The 23878-nt window shown below is 43.5% G+C and overlaps 1 protein-coding gene across 1 annotated transcript in view; it reads right to left on the reverse strand.

Annotated features, from left to right (window-relative positions):
• Positions 1-3384: 3384 nt before the first annotated feature.
• The window catches only part of DNAJA2 (DnaJ heat shock protein family (Hsp40) member A2), a 91590-nt gene continuing 71096 nt past the window's right edge, over positions 3385-23878 (reverse strand). The window contains exons 7-9 of the mRNA XM_033940633.1: positions 11909-12053; positions 11016-11143; positions 3385-4139 (exon numbers count right to left, since the gene is read on the reverse strand). Of these exons, the coding sequence (XP_033796524.1) occupies positions 3951-4139; positions 11016-11143; positions 11909-12053 (462 nt within the window). The 3' untranslated portion in view covers positions 3385-3950. The remainder of the gene's footprint in view (positions 4140-11015; positions 11144-11908; positions 12054-23878) is intronic.

Genomic DNA, 23878 nt, shown 5'->3' on the forward strand with positions numbered 1-23878 from the left:
TAGAACATTAAACACATTAAGAGCTTACATAAAATTGTACTTTGGTTTTTAGTGATCTTTCTCCTGCAAGATCTCCCTTTTCCTTTCATCTAAGCTTGAATCCTTTCTCATGGCTACACTTCTGGTCACTTCTACAACCTTTGCCCTGATGGGTCAGCAAAGGTGTGACTGCTCTATGGTACATGTTGCCAAGTGTCCTTAACCTTATGGGTACTCCTCAAGGATCCTTTGTCTCACAAGAAAGGAAATGGGAGAGAGCCATGATGGGGGCAGGTGTCTTGCCAGCCCCTCTCTTACTTGTTGCTCCAGAAGGGCAGACGTGATTAGTACTAAAGTGGATTAATAAAACCAAAAAGAACAAATGCTTTATAATCTGGAAGTGCAGCTCCTTGTGAATGCAGGGACCCCTGCCAGGATGGGATTTTCACAAGTTTAGTGATACAGTTAACACAAGATACCTGAAGAGGAGTCAAACTTTTGCATTAATACAACCTAGCCCTTACCTCTAAAAAGTGTAGTTAATTTTGGGGTGTTAACACTGCCATTAATGTACATCTTATTACTTGTAATTTGAAGTGACTATATTGACACTTAACTAGCTCTTAACATGGTCATAGTTTGAATAGATGTGGCAGGCATAATGCTTCTCCATTCATTGTTGGCAGAAGCTAAGGGTAACGGAAATGCAGAAATGTTGCTGGAAACAAGACTTCTCAATATATAAATAAAATAATGAAACTTAAATAAGAATGTCAAAAGCTAGGATTATACTGTTTTCACATACACTCAGATTTGGGTAATCCGACCAAGAGCCGTGGCTCCTATAGCTGAACCCACCGTCCCATCACTGTGTATGACTTTGGTGCAAAAATAATAATAAATAAAGGCAAGTGCTCTTAAAATACTAAATTTGTTCTGAATGGCAATAAGAGGAAAAATCACTCCACTTAGCTGTAAGAGGTGTTAGCAGGTCCCTCTTACACAAATCTGAGTGTATGTGAAAACAGTATAATCCTAGGTTTTGACATTCTTATTAAAGTTTCATTATTTGATTTATATAGAGAAGTCTTGCTTCCAGCAACATTTGTCAATGATTTTGACCTCAGTTTTGTACATTTTGAGAGTATTTACTTAACCACTAATTAGTTTTGACTTTGGTAATAAACGCAGCCACATGAGCCACAACCCTCTAAGCATGTTGTCTCTGTCTACCACATATTACAACATGGAAGCCAATGGTAATGGCTACTTGGAATGGAGGGAGCATGACAAAGATGGATGGCACTAACAGTGAAGGGGAGGAATGTAATGGAGTAAAGGATGATGTTTATATGAAATAAAAATAAGAGAAAGATGAGTAGCAGGGAGTGGAAGGCAACAGCTGGAGGTAAAAGGAGATGAGATGTACTGGAAGATGGGTGAGAAAGGTACACAGGAAAGAGGTGAGGAATGTGTGGTAGGAACACAATGCAAGTAGTATGGGATGGGGTAGAGGCTAGTGGCTAGTGGGATCATGTCTTGTGTGAAAGGGGTCCCATGCAGAAAAGCTACATTGGGTTTTAGTAATGAGCAGTTAGTAGCCACTGCATGATAAAAGGGTTTCCATGTTAAGACATCAGCACAGCATATTTAAATACTAAAGAACATATTACCTGCAATGCAGGTCTGTGTGCCAAGGTCCTCCTCAGGAGCACAACTCCAGAAACAAACTGCCAGGTCTGAAGTGGTGTAGAACTTTTATAGTCAGTATCTGTCCCATATCCTTCCCTTCTTCTCCACCAAAATTTTAAAATAAATGTTCTTCCAGCACCATACCCCTTCCCTACCAATAGAATTGCCTCCTCCAACTTAAAAATCACCCTGGTATCTAGTGGCACCCTCCTCTCTATCCTGCCCAACCTGACATTAAGTCTCTAATATCTATTTTTTTATATTGGTGGAGGGGGAGACAAGGACAATGGTTTAATGTCACACTTAGTGCCAGTGCTTGAGTGATGTCACCTCTCAGGCACTGACAAAGGGCTTTGTTTTACAAAGAGCTGTGGATTAATACCATGATTTAACATAAAAATGTAAGAATTGCCATACTGGAAGAGACTGAAGATTAATCAGCCCTAGTCTCCTGTTTCTAACAGTAGCTAATCCAGGTCACAAGTACCTGGCAAGATCTCAAAAGAATAAAACAGATTTTATACTGCTTAATCTAGAAATAAGCAGTGGATTTTCTCAAGTACGTTTAATTACCAAACCTTTTCTAAACCCTGCTAAGCTGTTTTCACCACATTCTCTGACAACACATTCCAGAACATTAATTACATATTGAGTGAAGAAATATTTTCTCTGGTTTGCTTTAAACACAACTATCATATCTCCCCTGAGCCATCTCTTTATGATGAAGAACCCTAGCCGTCTTAGCCTTTTCTCAATAGAAAAGTTACTTCATCCCCTTTTATGAATTTTCTGTACATTTTATAATTCTGCTGTATTTTTGCAATGCAGTGACCAAAGTTGTATTCAAGGTGCAATCACACCACAGACAGATACAAAGACATTAGCATTCTCATTTTTGTTTTATATTCCTGATCGTTCCTAACATTTCATTTGCTTTTTTTAGTCATCACTGCAAAGGGTTTCAATGTATCAATAATAACTTGATCCTTTTTCTGGGTGGTGACTACTAATGTGGAACCTTGCATCACATAGCTATAGCTCAGGTTCCTTCTTCCCATAAGTATCAATTTGTCCTTGCTCATAACAAGTGTCATCTGCCATTTTAATGCCCAGTCTCCCAAGGTCTGCTTGCAATTTTTCACAATCATCTTGTGATTTAACAAATTTGTAATATCAGCAAATTGAATTACCTCACTAGTTATTCCCATCTCTAGATCATTTATAACTATGTTAAAAAGCAGACTCAGCATGAACCCCACTATGTATCCTTTGCTATTCAGAATACTGATCATTTAACCAGTTCTTAAGCCACAATAGGACACTGTGGTAGTTTTTGAGCAATAGTTTCACAAGAGAGTGAGCGTGCGGGGAAAGGTTTGCTCCTCTTATCTTCTTATCTGACATCCCTACCGCATATTCCCCACCCAAGCAAAAAAGGAGGCAAACTATTCCCATCATTTACATTAACTTAACATACTTTACTGTCGGTATCTTTGCAATAATGCTCAAATTCAGTGAGTATGAGCTTATCCTTTCTTCTGTCCCTTGAAAACTCATAACAAATTTATATTACCAGCACTCAATGTCTACAGCATTGCAAACAAACAAACAAAAAAACTTCAACAGGTGGCATTTTGTTAGCTGCTGATTAAGGGATTTGCTGTAATTTTTTTTTAACTTTGACTCTTTATAAGCTGACAAGGGGAAAAGTAATTATACACGAACTGCCTTTATTACTTAATTTCAGAAACCTTTCACAAGATAAAAAAAACAAAAGAAAGAAACTTTACAACCATTTATACTATGTTCCTCCATTGTTGCCACTCTGCTTCAAAATTCCTTGTGTGTGCAAAGCTCATTCATTTACCTTGCATCAAAATGATACAGGGCTATGAAATTATTCCATTTCTAGCAGCGTATGCAATTGCAGCCAAATACAAAGTTTCAGGACAAAGTGTACAATGTCTGGTCTGAATTTAAAAATAAAACTTAAAATCTACACAGAAATGTGGTAAAAATCAAGCACAGGTACAAGGACGGAAACTTAAAACCCATGAGGGGAATCTGGTCTTCCATTCGAGTTCTTTATTCTGCTACAGAATGGTCAAAACTGTAAAGATGTAAGCTTTATGGTTAGTTTAAATTATACACTCTGTAAATACTATAACCAAGTTACGCATACAGAAAGAGGTGTCCATTAGATTATCAGCTGGATTGCTGAAACAAAAACCAGGCAAAAAATTTTGAAAGAATCCATTGTGCAACTTGCTTCCAAATATTTACTGATGGGCACACTGTACACCAGGCCCATGATGACCACTTTCCTCATCCGAGCTATCATTGTAAGCTTCCCGTCTATGGCCTCCAGCTGAGCCACGTGTGTTGTCAAATTCTTGAAGATCTACCTCTTCAGTTTCACCAATTACAGCGGGGTTTTCTGGTCTGGCTGGCAGGAGATCTTCTAGTTCCTAGAAAGTAAAATTATATTTGAGCATCACAAATAGTATGGTGCCTGATAAGTTTGAATCAGGCTCCTAAGAAATACGAAACATCAATAGTATTGCCACTGTTACTTATAATCTGCCACTAGAGACACAGCATAAAAACAAGCTCTACAGCAGCAGATATTGAACATTAACCTTTTTTTCTCTTATATCAGCTACTAGCTGATGCCCCGGCGTTGCACGGGTATTTAATTATAGCAATAACACTGTAAATGGATTCAAATAAAGATACTTTATAATGGTGAATGAAATTATTTTTTTACAGCTTTATAAAAAGTACAATATTCAAATTATAATGTGAAATATTTGACAAAATGAATACAATACAACTAACACAAAACTTGATTATAAACAACATTTTTAGTTTCACCTCCAGAAGCAAGAACATATAAATTCTTGGGTGAAGAGACCCCCAGAACATATTACCCCAGTTAGTGAGGGATCTGCATACCAAGTTTCGTTCAAATCAGTCAAGCCGTTTTAGATTTACTGTGAAAATGGCAGCTGTTTACATTTTTTCCATTGACATGAATGGGTGAAATCTGATGTTCTGTTTGTAGCTCCGCCCACGTGTGCAGGTGGGCCACGAGACCCCCAGAACATATCACCCCAGGTAGTTGGAATTACTGTGAGAATGGCAGTTTTTTACATTTTTTCCATTGACATGAATGGGTGAAATCTGATTTTCTGTTTGTAGCTCCGCCCATGTGTGCAGGTGGGCCGCGAAACCCACAGAACATATCACCCCAGGTAGTGAGGGATCAGCATACCAAGTTTAGTTCAAATCGGTCCCACAGCTTTTTACATTTTTCCCATTGACTTGAATGGGTGAAATCTGAAGTTCTGTTTGTAGCTCCGCCCACGTGTGCAGTTGGGCCACGAGACCCCCAGAACATATCATCCCGGGTAGTGAGGGATCCGCATACCAAGTTTCGTTCAAATTGGGCAAGCCGGTTTTGCGGAGGCAGTTTTTACATTTTTTCCATTGACATGAATGGGTGAAATCTGATTTTCTGTTTGTAGCTCCGCCCAAGTGTGCAGGTTGGCCGCGATACCCCCAGAACATATCACCCCAGGTAGTGAGGGATCGGCATACCAAGTTTCGTTCAAATCGGGCAAGCCGTTTTTGCGTTGGCAGCTGTTTTACATTTTTTCCATTGACATGAATGGGTGAAATCTGATTTTATGTTTGTAGCTCCGCCCACATGTGCAGGTGGGCCGTGAGACCCCCAGAACATATCACCCCAGGTAGTGAGGGATCCGCATACCAAGTTTCGTTCAAATCGGGCAAGCCGGTTTTGCGTTGGCAGCTGTTTTACATTTTTTCCATTGACATAAATGGGTGAAATCTGATTTTATGTTTGTAGCTCCGCCCACATGTGCAGGTGGGCCGTGAGACTCCCTGAACATATCACCCCAGGTAGTGAGGGATCGGCATACCAAGTTTCGTTCAAATCGGGCAAGCCGTTTTTGCGTTGGCAGCTCTTTACATTTTTTCCATTGACATGAATGGGTGAAATCCGATTATCTGTTTGTAGCTCCGCCCACGTGTGCAGGTGGGCCGCGAGACCCCCAGAACATATCATCCCGGGTAGTGAGGGATCTGCATACCAAGTTTCGTTCAAATCGGTCAAGCCGTTTTTGTGTGATCGCGGCACATACATACATACATCCGATTTTATATATATATATATATATATATATATAGATGAGTGAATGAAGTGTTCCCATTACCAGTTCAAACATACCATATTCATTACCAACATTTGTAGGTTGTTCCCCCTTCCCCCACCTGTATCTTTAGGACTTCAGTCAAAACTCAGGACTCTTGATCTTTTCCTCAACCTTAATCTTAATCTTTTCCCTGCAACCTTAATTATGAAGCTGACAGTCTTGCATTTGTGAGAAATCTTGTGATCTACATATAACAATCATTATATCTTGCTATAGAAGTTGGTTAAACTGTGGTTCCCTGTATAAATTAAAGATTTTTATATAAACCACTCAAACTTTTATGGAGGTATATAAAGTCAATCAAGTCAGGGGTTCTCAGCCCAGCCCTCAGGACACACCTAGTCAGTCAGGTTTTCAGGATACCAACAACAAATATGTATGAGATGCTTGGGTAAAATGCTTGAGTACCTGAATAAATTAATATAAACCGTTCTGAGATCCCTTGGGAGAACGGTATAGAAAATTGAAAAAATAAATAAATACCGTATTTTTCACTCCATAAGATGCACCTGACCATAAGAAGAGGAAAACCAAGAAAAAAAGCATTCTGAACCAAACTCTCCCTGCTAGGCTGTGTACCCTGTCCCCCCCTCTGGTGGTCTAGTGGTAGGCTGGGACAGGGCAGGCAGGCTCCATACCCACTATGTACCCTAATGCATTCCCCCAGTACCTTTTTTAATCAAATCCTCCCCCCTTTACCTTTAAAAATCCCTCCCTCCCTCGATGGCTGTCTTGGCATTTTAAACATCCCCCCCACCCTCACCCCTGTACCTTTTAAAATCCCTTCCAGTCGATATTGTATATCTGGATTTTCAGAAGGCGTTTGATGAACAATTACTTTGGAAAATTGAGAGCCATGGAATCGAGGGTGAAATACTCACATGGATTAAAAACTGGATGGAGCATAGGAAACAGAGAGTGGGGGTAAATGGACAATACTTGGACTGGAAGAGCGTCACCAGTGGGGTGCCGCAGGGCTCGGTTCTGTGCTCTTCAACATCTTTATAAACGATCTGGACGACGAGTGAGGTGATAAAATTTGCGGACGATACGAAGTTATTCAGAGTAGTGAAGACAGGGGGATTGTGAAGATCTGCAACGTGACATAATCAAGCTTGAGAAATGGTCATCGACATGGCAAATGAGGTTCAACGTGGAAAAGTGTAGAGTGATGCATGTCGGTAACAAAAATCTCATGGACGAATACTTCAAAAAGGGCGAACAGTATGCTAGGAATAATAAAGAAGGGGATCACAAACAGATCTGAAAAGGTTATCATGCCGCCATACATGAAGGAGGACACAGTACTATTCGAAAGGGTCCAGAGAAGAGCAAGAACTGATCACAGCCATTCAGAAAACAGCACAGGCCCAAGCGGGAGCGGGGAAAACTTTGCTCCTGACCGCCACGCTCTTCTGATCTCCCTGCCGCTGGCTGGGAAATAAGAAGAGGAGACAGCTAGGGAGGGAGGGATCACGCTGGATCACCAGGTAATTTGTAAGCAGTCGAGCAGATGGCAGTGGGGAGCGGGAGGGGTGTTTTTTTTGTACCTTTTCTACATAAGATGCATCGAGATTTCCACCCACTTTTGGGTGGGAAAAAAGTGTGTCTTATGGAGCAAAAAAATATAGTATATGCACTCAATGGAGGTAATGCATGCAAATTTATCTCTTGCATATTCATTGTGGGATATCCTGAAAACCTGACTGGTTAGATATGTCCCAAGGACTGGTTTCAGAACCACTGTCTTAAGTATTTTATAGGTATATCCTGGACCAGTGTTTCCAAAGTTGGTCTTGGAGTACCTCCTTGCCAGTCATGTTTTCAGAATATCCCACAATAAATATGCATGAACGATTTGCATACAATGGAGGCAGTGTATGCAAATCAGTCTCATGCATATTTATTATACATATCCTGAAAACCTGACCGGCAATGGAGCACTCCAGGACCGACTTGGGAAACACTGTTCTAGACTAGGTGCTTATAAAGAACAAAAAAACAAAACCCAGACACATTTAATCTGGTTACAAAGTATTTAAAGAATTGCTGCATTTTGCAAAGTGGGTAAATTCTGCATTCAGTACTGAAATATCGAGGGGCTGGCATGCCATGGAAAGGATCCAAATCCTGGGAATTGTCTTCTGCCCTCCCAGCTGGCTGGAACATGGAGGAAGTCTCTGTAATTGTAGTAGTGTGACATCTGGTGGCCAGAGCTATGGTCCATATTTCATACTTGGGTTTGGAAGAGGTCGCATGATCGAGGTTAGTAGGGGAGTACTGGTCGACAAGTCAATGAAGCCGTCTGTACAATGTGCAGCGGCAGCGAAAAGGGTGAACAGAATGCTAGGAATGATTAAGAAGGGGACCACGAACAGATTGGAGAGGGTTATCATGCCGTTGTACCGGGCTATGGTACGCCCTCACCTGGAATACTGCGTCCAGCACTGGTCGCCATACATGAAGAAGGACATGGTACTACTCGAAAGGGTCAAGAGAAGAGCAACTAAAATGGTTAAGGGGTTGGGGGAGTTGTCGTACAGTGAAAGATTAGAGAAGCTGGGCCTGTCCTCCCTTCAAAAGAGGAGACTGAGAGGGGACATGATCGAAACATTCAAGATAATGAAGGGAATAGACTTAGTGGATACAGGTTGTTCACCCTCTCCAAGGTAGAGAGAACGAGAGGGCACTCTGAAGTTAAAAGGGGATAGATTCCGTATGAACGTAAGGAAGTTCTTCTTCACCCAGAGAGTGGTGGAGAACTGGAAAGCTCTCCCGGGGTCTGTTATAAGGGAAAACACGAACAGGGATTCAAGACAAGGTTGGACAAATTCCAGCTGAACCAGAACGAATGCAGGTAGGGCTGGTCTCGGTTAGGGCACAGGTCTTCGACCTGGGGGCCGCCGCATGAGCGGACTGCTGGACGCGATGGACCACTGGTCTGACCCAGCAGTGGCAATTCTTATGTTATGCTATTTCCCTTTCTATTTGAGTTAGAAGAATCCAGAAGGAAGAATAATCCACCAGGCAATTTTGCCTGCCTTCCATTATTCTGCAGTAAGCAAGTGCACAAAAAGAGCAAAGTTTAGTTTTATACCTTCGATAATCTTTCTGTTAATCCCCAGAGGATTCCATATGCTAGGTGTTCAATCCCAACCTGCAGTCCAGGTGCTGCAGAAATCTAAATCTTTTCAGAATACATTTTGCACTCCCCCTAGTGGTAGAATCAGTTCAGTCCCAAAACCAAGCATATAGCTGTAAATCCAGTACAAGGGGGTACAGGCCGGGGAAAATTCCCAACAAGTAACTGAAACTGGTTTGCTCTGTAAAATATTAACAAGTAATAAACAGGCACAAAAGCAACTCAGAAAAACAATGAGGACAATGCAGTACTAACCTGCTGTGTGCAACGAGCACCCCAAGACCAACCTTTGATAATACGTATACTCACAGAAACTCCTCACAGGATCTGGCAACTGGTAGGAAAATATTCAAGCCTGCAATAAGAGTAATCGAGGCAGAATGAAGCAGGCTACCCCAAACAACTGAGTGTATACAGAGAGGACGGGTTATATGGAATCCTCCAGGGACTAACAGAAAGAAGATTATTGAAGGTATAAACCTAATCTTCCATTCTGTAATGTCCCTTTCGAATTCCATATGCTAGGTGACATATCAAAGCCACGGAGCCTGCCCACAAAACCAAGGTCCCAAAAAACAGCAGAATGTGCCACCATATCCATTTGGTAAAACCAGGTAACTAAAGAATGAAGATAGGACCAAGAGCCGCCCTACAAATTTTATCAGGATGAATTGCGCAAGATACTGCCTACAATGCCGCCATTCTTCCCGACAAGAGTGTGGTAAGCGAGATTGGTGGCTGCGCACCATGGGCGATTTAAGTTGCGTAAATGACTCTTCAAATCCATTGAGCTATCGAGGACTTGGATGCCGGCCTACCACGGTGAGGTGCAGCAGTGAGAACCAAAAAGTGATCAGACAGCCCAGAACTCAGTTATCCTTTCCAAATAAAGGAGCAAGATCCTCCGGACATCTAATTTGCGGAAGATCCAATCTTCGCTCTCTGAACCTGTTGTATGCAATGCAGACAAACTAACTTGATTTAGTCAGAAAGTTGAGACCACCGTCGACAAGAAGGAAGGTACAGTACAGGAAAGGCAGCCTGGCCTTGACATCCGGGGTGGGTTTCTGCCTAGATGTACTCAGCCTGCCACCGGCCAGCAAACTTCACGGGAGGGACCCCAGGTACTTCCAGAAGGTAGCACACAGCAGGCTGGCTTCACAGATCCACCAGAGTTTCTCTGTGAAGCTACAGTCCGGCTCCGCAGGACTGCGTCCCTTTGCTCTGACAGCGGACCACCGGGGAGGGGTCTAAAGGCACTGAAGCCACTGAGAAACGAACTTTAAGTGAAAAAATAAGAAACAGAAGCAGAGCAACAGCAAAAGACTTCTGCTCAGACTGCTTGCAGAAATTGAAAACTGATTCTGCCACTAAAAGGAGTGAGTGCAGAATGTGTTCTGAAAAGATTTAGATTTCTGCAATACCCGGACCGTGGGTTGGGATTGAACATCTAGCGTACGGAATCTGGAAGAGATGTAACAAGATCTTAATTATAAAAGTACTTTAACACATTATGCTCTTGTACTGCTGTACTGCCACATCTTTTTGTTGATTCATTACTGGGTATCACAACTTGTGAAAAGGCACCTAAACAAAGATAGCATGGTAAATACTAATTTGGTAGACTCTTCAATATTGCATTAGGATTTCAATATCTTCTTGTCTTCACCTGCCCCGATATACTGTTTATGACCCCACTCCACATGTCACTAAGAGCTCCTTTTACAAAATTGCACTAGCGATTCTCCCACAGTAAATACACTGAAGCCCATTCAATTCCTAAAGACTTTGGTGCATTTGCTGCAGGAGAATCGCTATTGCGGCTTTGTAAAAGGGGCCCTAAAGGATTTTATACTAGTCAAAAAATTGACCTTATTTGATGATATAGATTCTAAATCTGTTGATATTAATACATTACAAAGCAGTTACAAAATTCTACATACAGTTGTTATATGGACACTTACAGAAAGCTTTTCTGGGTTAATCCAGTTATTTTCTGGAAACTGCACATCAAACTTAATAAACAGATCTCCTTTTTCAAAAGGATTGCGATATTGTGGCATTCCTTCCCCTTTGACTATACGGACAGAACCTATTTTGAAGAAAGGTAAACAAAAGAAAAAGCAAGACTTATCACCAGAAAAGAAAATATTTAAAACTTTATGAACTTTATTAATTTCACCTTATTATGATGGGTTAAATTAAGGCAAGCCTTGAGAAATTTCCTTTGCATTTAGGAGCCAGGCCATACACAGCCAGCAATCGTCTTCCCAACCAACCCATTTCATAATCATTCTCCTCTCTTTCTAGTCATCACCCATTCTTTTAACCCATTCCTTACCATGTCCCTCCTTTAAAATCAGCCATCACTCCTAGTACTCACACACCAGCAGCCAGCCAACCCCCAACCCCAGGAAACCTGTTGGCTAATCTCCCAAATCCCTACTCCCACCCCAGCAAGCCAGCCTCACAGTTTTCCCCCAGCTCCCCTACTGATCCTCACTGTTCATGAAGCAACAACTTCCTCCTCTCTACTGCAGCTGCTGATGAGCAAGATCCTCCTCCTCCCTGCACCATGTGGCTCTGTGGCTGTTCCACTTGGTGTACAAACTTTGTGGTTCATAATCTTTCAAAGCCAGTGTGAGTTTGTGCATGTGGCGCAGACTCCCACATGGCTGTGTGGTACATAATGGACATTGTTGCTCTGATGGCAGCCACAAACCAGGACATCAAAATCTCAGGCATCAATTTGAAATTTCTAGTTACCATAGTGCCTGGAATTTGTCAAATCCTGAATGAAGTCAAACATAGAACTCAATGTCTTCATGCAAACTATCTTGTGAACTCAAGACTATACCTGGTTCAATTACTTTTCCAGGAGGATATTTAACAACAATCTGACGTCCATCAAGGTGCTTAAATGTGAACTGAAAGCCACAGAGTGCTTCGACCAACCCTATCTTGTGTGTCATATGCAAGTCATTGCCATCTCTCTGAAATGCCTGTCAAAACAGAGGTTTAGAAAAAAAATTACATTTTAAAAATAAACAATTTTTAGTAAAGGACACTCCCCACACTCAATATAACCCAATATAAAGTGTTACCACAAAATGTACCAATTCAGTATTACATTTAGGAAGCAATAAATTGATACCCTGTCAGCATGACATTTGAATTTCTGGTGTTATAAAATCAATCATTGCAGTGATCTACCATATAGAACTGAGAAATACATTTCTGTGCTTAAAATGTTGCAAAGCAAAGATGTTTATTTGTTTTACTTATCTGTTTTTTTCAAAGCGGAGAACAAAAAACACACAATAAAATCAACATGCATACATAAAACACTATCAAACCGAGATTAAGGTACAATTGTAAAATATAAATTAGTAGCGAGATATAATACAATCTTGATTATCTCTTCACAATAGCAACAAACCATAATAGCCATGACTCCTTATCACTAAAATTACAGTTCAATCCAAATATTTCATTTGATAGAATAAATGATGCTTCAGTTGTATTTTTTTTAAAACATACTTGTGTTCTCTTGCCATCTTATTATTCTTTTAGTAAAAACGCAATTGTTTGATCGATTTGTAACCTAAGGTTTTATTGTTTTTAATTAATCTTCTTTGTTTATTATGTATTTCTGATGATTTGTACGCTTCACTGATTGTCCCGTTCCTCTTACTGTAAACCGCCTTGAACTATTATGGCTTTGGTGGTATATAAGTTGTTATTATTATTATTAATATATAATGGAAGTTTATTCCATTCCTTGGGTCCTAAACAGGAAAAAACTCCAGCTCTTATAGACTGTAACTTCAATTCCTTTCCAGTTGGTAAGGTACGTTAGGGCCTTAATGTGCGGAATAGCGTGCACTAGACCTTAACTCCAGCACTGAGCTGGCGTTATTCTAGAAGCGTACCATACGGTGTAGCACAGGGTAATTTTGTGCGTGCGCTAAAAACACTAGCGCACCTTAGTAAAAGAAGCCCCAAATTGAGTATCCCAAATCTCCACTTGTGGCTTCAAAATTTAAACAGAAACATATTCTGGCTCTGAAACAACTGAAAAGAAAAGGCTGTTCATCCAATAATTATCTTGTTTCCATCTTTAAAAATGACTATTCCAAAGTAGTGTTTCCCAAGTCAATCCTGGAGTACCTCTCTGCTAATCTGATTTTTATGATACAGACAATGAATCTGCACGAATTTGCAATGTATGCAAATCAAATTAATGCATTACTGAGATGGCTTGGGGAAAACCACTGCTTATTCATAGTACATAGTAGATGACGGCAGACAAAGACCCGAATGGTCCATCCGGTCTGCCCAACTTGATTCAATTTAAATTTTTATAATTTTTTCTTCTTAGCTATTTCTGGGCAAGAATCCAAAGCTCTACCCGGTACTGTGCTTGGGTTCCAACTGCCAAAATCTCCATCAAAACCGACTCCAGCCCATCTACACCCTCCCAGCCATCCTCCCCCAAACGGCCATATACAGACACAAACCGTGCAAGACTGCCTAGTACTGGCCTTAGTTCAATATTTAATATTATTTTCTGATTCTAGATACTCTGTTCATCCCACGCTTCTTTGAACTCCGTCACCGTTTTCCTCTCAACCACCTCTCATAAAATCTGTTTTACAACTTGGGATCTAGCTAGATACCCGGGACCTGTGTTGGTCACTGCTGGAAACATGATACTGAGCTTCAAGGACCCTTGATCTGCCCAGTATGGCAATTCTCATGTTCTTAAGACATGTCTAGTGCAGTAGTACAGGCTCTTTGGTTAGTTGCTATTAGATCAGTGTTTCGCAGACTGTGTGCCTCCTGAGATTTCAGGTGTCCCGCAAGATGCTGGGAAGGAGGAGAGGCGCCGGTTGACTGCCTACAAGATGTGCCTCTTGTGGCGAGAAGCACATCCTGTAAGCAAGCAGCCGGTACCAGGGCCTCACCTCTCCGCATGTCTTCCTTTTCGGCATCCCACACTGGCAGCTCAGGGCAATTTGTGATTGTGGGGAGAGGCAAACAGATCTATCTGAGGAGTCACCCATAGTGAGAAAATGTGTAATATATTGGAGTTGAGGGACCACTCGTGTGGTCAAAGAAATCTGCTGTTTGTCTGCTAGAGAGTGTTCTGTGACCCTTGCACATATATGGCCTTGAGAAATATGTTTCCAGCAATCGCCCAGTTCCAAATGTACTTGACAGAGGAGAGCGCCGGTTCCTCCTCCTTTGTTGATGTAATACATCGCTACTTGATTGTTCATTCAAACTAGGAGGACCTGATTGGAAAGACTGATGCCGGTATCGCCAGTATTAAGGCTTGGATTTTTTTCCCGGTGTCCATGGCCGAGTCAAACAGTTTTTCTTGTTGGATGTGACAAGTCTTCAGTGAGCACTTTTGTAAGGTGGAACAGCGCATGCAGGCATCAACTCTATTCTCAGGGCCCAAACACTACACATACCAACTATGCAGGTTAGGGATTGAAATAGACTGCTGGCACCAAAAGCACTTTTTAAAACCGGTCAACGGTTTCGGCATGGAAGGAAAAATTTCAGCGGAAAAATTTAAACTCATCGATGAGAAAGGTAAACAAGGCCGAACAGCCCAAGTGAAGAAAGAAATAACTTTTTTTTTTTAAACAAAGACAATAAAAGAGAAAAGTAACTAGGAAAAAATCATCAAAGGCCACTTAAAGACAAAAAAATTGTTGTTACAGGATAAGGCAACGCAGATTTGATGGAGTCCAGAAAAAAGCACTTCTTTGCTCCGCAGAAAATGAAGAAAGCATAATTACTTACCGTAAAGCACAGTTACTTACCGTAACAGGTGTTATCCAGGGACAGCAGACAGATATTCTTGACTGATGGGTGATGGCACCGACGGAGCCCCGGTACGGACACTTTTAGAGTGATTGCACTCTAAGAACTTGGAAAGTTCTAGTAGGCCGCACCGCGCACGCGCGAGTGCCTTCCCGCCCGACAGAGGCACGCGGTCCCCAGTTATGATAAGCCAGCTAAGAAGCCAACCCTGGGGAGGTGGGTGGGACGCAAGAATATCTGCCTGCTGTCCCTGGATAACACCTGTTATGGTAAGTAACTGTGCTTTATCCCAGGACAAGCAGGCAGCATATTCTTGACTGATGGGTGACCTCCAAGCTAACAAAAAGAGGGATGGAGGGAAGGTTGGCCATTAGGAAAACAAATTTTGCAAAACAGATTGGCCGAAGTGTCCATCTCGTCTGGAGAATGCATCCAGACAATAATGAGATGTAAAAGTATGAACTAAGGACCAAGTGGCAGCTTTGCAGATTTCCTCAATAGGAGTGGAACGGAGGAAAGCTACAGATGCTGCCATAGCTCGGACTCTATGGGCCATGACAGAACCTTCCAGTGTCAGTCCGGTCTGAGCATAACAGAATGAAATGCACGCTGCCAGCCAATTAGACAACGTACGTTTAGAAACAGGATGTCCCAATTTATTCGGATCACAGGACAGAAAGAGTTGGGGCGATGATCTGTGGGGCTTAGTACGGTCTAAATAGTAAGCCAGAGCCCGCTTACAGTCCAAAGTATGCAGAGCCTGTTCTCCAGAATGCGAGTGAGGTTTCGGAAAGAAGACAGGCAGAACAATGGATTGGTTGAGATGGAATTCAGAGACAACCTTAGGGAGAAACTTTGGATGTGTTCGCAGAACCACCTTGTCATGATGAAAGACTGTAAAAGGTGGATCCGCAACTAGTGCATGTAGCTCACTGACCCTCCTGGCAGAGGTGAGAGCAATAAGGAAAAGTACCTTCCAAGTGAGAAACTTAAAAGAAGCGGAAGCTAAAGGTTCAAATGGAGGCTTCATTAAGGCGGAAAGAACCACATTGAGATCCCAGATAACAGGAGGGGCTTTAATAGGTGGTTTCACATGAAAAAGACCCCGCATGAACCTGGACACCAAGGGATGAGCTGAGAGGAGTTTTCCATGGACTGGCTCATGAAACGCCGCAATAGCACTTAGGTGGACTCTGACTGAAGAAGACTTGAGACCAGAGTCAGACAAAGAAAGAAGATAATCCAACAAGGTCTCCACTGAAAGGGAAGTGGGATCGTGATGATGTAGAAAACACCAGGAAGAAAAACGTGTCCACTTCTGATGGTAACATTGCAGAGTGGCCGGTTTCCTGGAGGCATCCAGAATTGAACGAACAGGCTGAGACAAAAGCGTATCATGAGAAGTCAGCCCGAGAGATACCAAGCTGTCAGGTGTAGAGACTGGAGGTTGGGATGTAGAAGGGTCTCCTGATGCTGTGTGAGCAGAGAAGGAAACAGTGGAAGAAGAAAAGGTTCCTTGGAACTGAGTTGAAGTAGAAGGGAGAACCAATGTTGCCAGGGCCACCTCGGAGCAATCAGAATCATGGTGGCTCGTTCCCTCTTGAGCTTGAACAAGGTTCTCAACAAGAGAGGCAGAGGAGGGAAAGCATACAGGAACAGATTGGACCAGTCGAGGAGAAATGCATCCGCTGCCAGACGGTGAGGAGAGTAGAGTCTGGAGCAGAATAGGGGCAGCTGGTGATTGTGAGGAGCTGCAAATAGATCTATCTGAGGAGTGCCCCACTGAGCGAAGATGGAGTGCAGAGTGAAAGGATCGAGTGTCCATTCGTGAGGCTGGAGAACTCTGCTGAGCTTGTCCGCCAAGGAATTCTTTTCTCCCTGAATGTAGATAGCTTTCAGGAATAGATGGTGATCCGTGGCCCACGTCCAAATCTTCTGGGCTTCCTGGCACAAGCTGCGAGAGCCCGTTCCTCCCTTCTTGTTGATGTAGTACATCGCAACTTGATTGTCTGTGCATAGCAGGAGGACTTGAGGAAAGAGAAGATGTTGGAAGGCCTTGAGGGCATAAAACATCGCTCTGAGTTCGAGGAAATTGATATGATGTTTCATTTCCTTGGCCGTCCAAAGACCTTGAGTTTGGAACTCGTTCAAATGAGCTCCCCAGGCATAAGGGGAGGCATCGGTGGTGATGATAAGTTGATGAGGAGGTAAATGGAACAGAAGACCTCTGGATAGATTTGAGGATGTCAACCACCATTGTAGAGACTGACGAAGAGATGATGTTACAGATATGTGACGTGAGCAAGGATCCATCGCTTGGGACCATTGGGTAGCCAGGGTCCACTGAGGAGTGCGCAGGTGCAGACGAGCAAGTGGTGTGACATGAACTGTGGAGGCCATGTGACCCAAGAGTATCATCATTTGCTTGGCAGAGATGGAATGTTGTGGAAGCACCTGCTGACATAGAGATTGAAGCGTTTGAAGACGGTTGGATGGCAGAAACGCTCTCATGTGGACTGTGTCTAAGACTGCTCCAATGAATTGAAGTCTCTGCGTGGGGATGAGATGAGATTTGGGTAGATTGATCTCAAACCCCAGCAAACGAAGAAATAGTATGGTCTGGTTGGTGGCCTGAAGAACTGTTTGAGATGAATTGGCCTTTATCAACCAATCGTCCAGGTAAGGAAACACCTGAAGGTGGTGGGAACGTAGAAAAGCAGCCACCACAATCAGACATTTGGTGAACACTCTTGGAGAGGAGGCTAGGCCGAAGGGTAGCACCTTGTACTGGTAATGACAATGATTGATCATGAATCGTAGGTACTGTCTGGAGGCCAGATTGATTGGAATGTGAGTGTATGCCTCTTTGAGATCGAGGGAACATAGCCAGTCGTCTTGATTGAGAAGAGGGTAAAGAGTGGCCAGAGAGAGCATTCTGAACTTCTCTTTGACTAAGCATTTGTTGAGATCGCGAAGATCTAGAATAGGTCTGAGATCTCCTGTTTTTTTGGGGACTAGTAAATAACGGGAGTAGAAACCCTGCCCCTTTTGCTCCGGAGGAACTTTCTCTATGGCGTTCAGAAGGAGGAGGGATTGAACTTCCTGAATGAGTAGGGAAGACTGGGGAGTGTGCAAAGCAGACTCTTTTGGTAGACTTACGCCTGGGAGGGTTTGAAAGTTGAGAGAGTAGCCGTGGTGGATGATGTTGAGGACCCATTGGTCCGAAGTGATAACTTCCCACCGGCTGAGAAAAAGAGATAGACGCCCTCCAATGGGTTGAGGCAGGAGTGATGAAGGTTGGATGCTGGCTATGCCCTGGAGGATCAAGTCAAAAGGGCTGAGTTGGTTTTTGCTGTGGAGGCTGTTTGACAGGTTGCTGCTGCTGCTGTCTAGGGGTTTGCCTCTGCTGCTGACGTTGTCTCCTAGGTTGTTGAGGGGCAGACTGTAAGGGACGAGCCACATAACGACGTTGGTAAGTCGATTGCTGTCTGAAAGGACGTGCTGGTGGAGGCTTCTTCTTGGTTTTAAGAAGGGTATCCCAGCGTGTTTCATGAGCGGAGAGCTTTTGGGTAGTTGAGTCCATGGATTCTCCAAACAGCTCATCCCCTAAACATGGTGCATTTGCTAACCGGTCTTGATGGTTAACATCAAGTTCGGATACCCTCAACCAGGCTAAGCGGCGCATGGCCACAGACATAGCTGTTGCTCTAGAGGTAAGTTCAAAGGTGTCATATATAGATCTTACCATAAATTTTCTGAGCTGAAAAAGAGAAGAAGAGCATTGGTGAAAGGCCAAACGTTTCCTCTCAGGCAGGTACTGCTCAAAGGAAGCCATGGTGGTAAGGAGATGCTTTAAATAAAAAGAAAAATGAAAAGCATAGTTGCCAGATCGATTAGCTAACATCGCATTCTGATAGAGACGCTTACCAAATTTGTCCATGGCTTTACCTTCTCTACCAGGAGGGACAGAAGCATACACACTAGCTCCTGAGGACTTTTTAAGTGTGGATTCCACCAGGAGAGACTCATGTGGGAGCTGGGGTTTATAGAAACCTGGAATGGGGATAACCTTATACAGGGAATCCAATTTACGGGGAGCTCCCGGGACAGTGAGAGGAGTCTCTAAATTTTTGTAAAAAGTCTCCCTCAAGATGTCATGAAGAGGGAGTTTCAGAAATTCCTTTGGAGGCTGGTCAAAATCAAGAGCATCAAGAAAGTCCTTAGACTTTTTAGACTCAGCCTCCAAAGGAATGGACAGAGATTCACACATGTCTTTTAAAAATGACGAAAAAGACGTGGAATCATGTTTGGAGGAAGGATCAGGAATATCAGGTTCATCCTCCCCCGAAGAACACTCACCTTCTGATAGGAAAGGCTCTTCGGAATCACCCCACAGATCAGGGTCTCGAATATGAGAACTACGGTCCCGAGACTCAGGGGTGGATGGTTCCAGGTGTCGGGACTTGCGTACCGACTTACCCGACCTCATCGAAGCGGTACCGGGAGATGTTACCGGTTGCATCGGAGCCGAGGTCTGTACCGACTGGTGTTGAGTTGTCGGCTCCGGTGTAAGGATCGGCATCGACACCGATGAGGCCGAGTGTAGCGGCACCGAAAGAGAGGAAGTAGAAAGTATAGGTCGTTCCACTCTCGGTACCGGCGGCTCAGACGAGACCGGCACCGGAAGGTTCGGTGTCAGGATAGCTGGAAGGAGTTGTTGGAGCTGCTCCTTCAGCTGTACCTGCAAGATGGCTGCAATGCGATCATCAAGGGAGGGCACCGGTACCGCCTTTTTCTTTCGCGGTACCTGCGGTGCCGATCTACACCCAGGAGATGATGAGCCCGATGTCGAGGGACTCACCTCGATAGGGGCGGAGCGCTTCCGCTGGCGCCTCACGGTCGGCAGGACTGGACTCGCTGCAATGGAGACCGGAGGGCGTTCCAGCGGGGAAGGCTTCTTGGCCGGCTTACCTGAGTGCTGCGACGCCGGCGCGGTGTTGCGTGGCGTCGACGAGGATGGTGCCGACTGGGTAGGAGCCGATGCCGGTGCCGATGTCGCGGGGTCGGACATCTCGGTGCCAAAAAGCAAGCGCTGTTGTATTTGGCGATTTTTTAATGTTCTTTTCTTAAGTGACGCACCATGTCTCCTGGATGATCAATCTGCTCCCCCTGCTGATTCATCTTGGCTAGAGCTCGAGAATCTAATGAAAAGAGCAATTAGGGCAGAATTACATTGTAGCACGTTGGTACAGTACCTGAAAAATGCTATGATCCCCAGAGGGCTCCGGATCCTCAAGGAGCCTAAGATGATCTCTTCAGAGAAAACTTTCAATGAACGTTGGACAGCGATCCTTAATAAGTGTTCCAGGGATCTGATGATCCTGTTGGTGGACACTACAGAATCAACAGAGAAGGAGCTATGTATTAAGGCCAATATGATAGAACAAGATCTTCAACAACGGCCAGAAGTCACCAATTTTGATCAAAAATTAAATGATCTAAAAACATCTATGGTAAAATTTAGAGAAGAGATCAAGCTGAATAAGATCAAAAAGTGGAAAAGAGATGAACGCGATTATCTCCAAGATAGGGTATATTCCTGGCAAAAGAAACCTTTGGGGATTCCACAGAAGAAAAGAGTTGCGTTTGATAGTTCCTCCGGGGATTCTGAGACCTCTGGTGATGGCCAGTTGGAGACTGGGAATGAGAAAGCAGGGGAGTCCTCCAATGTAGACAATCGAGGTCGAGGACGTACACGACAACAGCGGACCAGGGCTACAGCCCAGCAGCCATCTTACAAAACTCGGACGGGGACAGCTCGACAATCATAAATTTGTCATCTGTACAGTTGTCAGTTCATCAAATAGATATTCTAGAGAAGGGGATGGGGTTTGTGATGTCACACCCTCCGGACTTTTTTCAGCTTCATAAAGCATTACATAATTTTATTGGAAAGCTACAACTTAAGGTTTTTTTTGATATTAAAGATAATGCTGTACAGTTGGATGGGGATGAAGAAGAGCAGGCTATTGGTGATATTATGCAGCAGACTGAGGAGCCACTCGATATATCAGAGACTTGTAAGGATGTAGGCTCTATTGAAATATGTAGGCCAAAATCGGTTTGGATCCCCCCAGGTCCAATGGATCCGGTTATTTTTACTTTTAAGGAATTGATAACGAAAGACCTAAAAGATCTGCAGCAATCTTGGAGAAATCAGGGGCCATTTAATACTACCAAGGCCCAACGTGAGGGTTTTCAGAACCTATTGGAGAATGAAAGCATAGTTATCACTAAGGCCGACAAAGGTGGGGCCACGGTAGTCCTTAATAGAGAACAATATGAAACAGAGACTCTTCGCCAATTAGCAGACATCCAGTCCTACCATCCCCTGGTGGAAGACCCCACTACAGCTTTAGGGATTGAGATTCTGGAATTTCTAAATAGACATCGAGAATGGGGCACCATTACAACTAAGGAATATAAATTTCTATTTGAAAAACATCCTAGGGTCCCGCATATTTATTTTGTGCCTAAGGTACATAAGACTCTGATAAATCCGCCTGGAAGACCCATTGTAAACACCCGACTCTCCATATTAGAACCTCTCTCTAAAGTAGTAGACTTCTTCCTGAGGGAGGAGGTCCCTAAAATTAAATCCTACATTAAAGATTCTTCCCATTTTTTGAGGGACTTGGAGAATCTTAATCTTGATATGTCAGATAAATGGCTAGTAACATTAGATGTCGTGTCCCTCTATACCCAAATCCCGCAAGATCAAGCCCTTAGTACCATCCATCAAGTTTTACGGAATAGTCCCCCCCATCGTATGTCTGTAGAATTTGTGATGCAACTAGCCACCTGGGTTATTCAGAGAAATTACTTTAGATATCAAAACAAGTTTTTCCAACAAATTAAGGGGGTGGCGATGGGGGCCACTTTGGCCCCCTCGGTAGCTGCCCTCTATATGCAAACATTTGAGGAAACTTGGGTTTATCCATCTCAATGGTATTCTAATATCCCCTTTTGGGGTAGATTCCTGGATGATATTTTTTTCATCTGGGGAAATACGAGACAAGAATTGGAGGTTTTTGTTCAGTATTTAAATTCAGTAGATAACAATATTAAGTTTACCATGGTTTGTCATCAAACCATAATTGATTTCTTGGATATTTCCATTCAGGTACACGAAGGGGTCATTTCTACTACCCTTTTTAGAAAGGCGGTTGCTAAGAACACCATTCTGTATTATAGTAGTTTCCACCCATATAAATTAAAATACAATTTGCCTGTTGGGCAGTTCTTGCGTATTCGCAGGATCTGTTCCTCAATGGTACAATATCGAATTGAGGCTGGAAAACTAGGAGACAGACTTAGAAGGAGGGGTTATCCTGCAGGGGCAATTAGAAAAGCTTATCTAAGGGGAAAATATGCACAGAGGAATCTCCTCTTAGATCAAGTGAAGGAGATTCCCAAGGGAGATTTGAGCCAACTGACCTGTGTATTGCCATTTTCCAGGGCAACGGGTGCCTTGGTGGGGATGCTCAGGAAACACTGGCATATATTACAGATCCATAAATCTCTAGAACAGTTCCCTCTGGTTGCCTATTCTAGGGGGAGATCATTAGGCCACCGTTGTGGTTTCCAACGATATGGGAAAAGAGCTAAAGATATGGGGGGGGGCACCATGGCTGTTGTGGGAAATGCCAATGGTGTCCGCTCACTATCCAGGGAGTGGATTGGTCAGTACCAGGGAGGGATTTGGTTTTAACATCTAGGAGGGTGACGAATTGCAACTCTCAGGGAGTTGTGTACGCAGTAGTGTGCCCATGTGACCTTGTTTACATTGGCCGTACGAGCCGCAAGATTAAGCTCCGTTTAACAGAACATAAGTCCCGAATACTGAATGAGGTGGTCCAGGCTCCTTTGGTTGAGCACTGGATGAAATATAAGCATACTATTCAGCAGTTGAGATGGCGAATCATTTATAAGGTGATGGATGAGGGGGGGGAGGGGGATCCGAGGTGTTTGAATGAACAGGAGCAAAGATATATTTTTTGGTTGAATACGGTAGAGCCGGATGGGCTGAATAGTATGATCGAGTGGAATTCCCTGATATGAGCAGATTGTCCGGGTCAGGCCAATGGACAGCGAGGGGGGCGGGTATTTTACAACAGCTGAACAGTATTTAATTGATGATCCAGGACGCCGCCGCCATCTTTTGCTCTTTAAACTTTTTGGAGTCGGATGACGGCGGCGCACCTTGGTAAGGCTTTATGCATTTATGTATTAATAGACTTTTCTTAAGTGAGGCACAGCGGGTGCAGGTGGAAGCCTGATGCTCCGGACCCAGGCACTGTAAACACCAGTTGTGTGGGTCCGTAAGGGAGATAGGCTTTGCACACCGCTGGCACTTCTTGAACCCTGGCTGTGGGGGCATGAACGTAAAGACGGCTTCTGCCAAATCGAAGGCCGAGGCCTCGATGGTGGCAGTAGGCCCCGCCGGGGCAGACCGAAAAATCAAGAAAAAATAACTTTTTTTTTTTTATAATTTTTTTAACTGAAAAGAAAGAATAAAAGGGCAAAAAGACCCGAAAAAGAATACGCGAGCGGGAAGGCGTAGAAAAAATTTTCAACAGCCGTTGAAAAAGCGACTTCTTAGCTCCGCGGAAACTAAGAAACGGGACCGCGCGCCTGTGTCGGGCGGGAAGGCACTCGCGCATGCGCGGTGCGGCCTCTAGAACTTTCCAAGTTCTTAGAGTGCAATCACTCTAAAAGTGTCCGTACCGGGGCTCCGTCGGTGCCGTCACCCATCAGTCAAGAATATGCTGCCTGCTTGTCCTGGGATAACAGGTGTTATCCAGGGACAACAGGCAGATATTCTCACATATGGGTGATGTCATCCACGGAGCCCCAATGCGGACAGCTTCACAAGCAAACTTGCTTGAAGAACTTTTAGAAAGTTTGCAACTGCCGCACTGTGCATGCG

Source organism: Geotrypetes seraphini, chromosome 4, assembly GCF_902459505.1.
Source record: "Geotrypetes seraphini chromosome 4, aGeoSer1.1, whole genome shotgun sequence".
In the NCBI taxonomy this organism is placed as follows: Eukaryota; Metazoa; Chordata; class Amphibia; order Gymnophiona; family Dermophiidae; genus Geotrypetes; species Geotrypetes seraphini.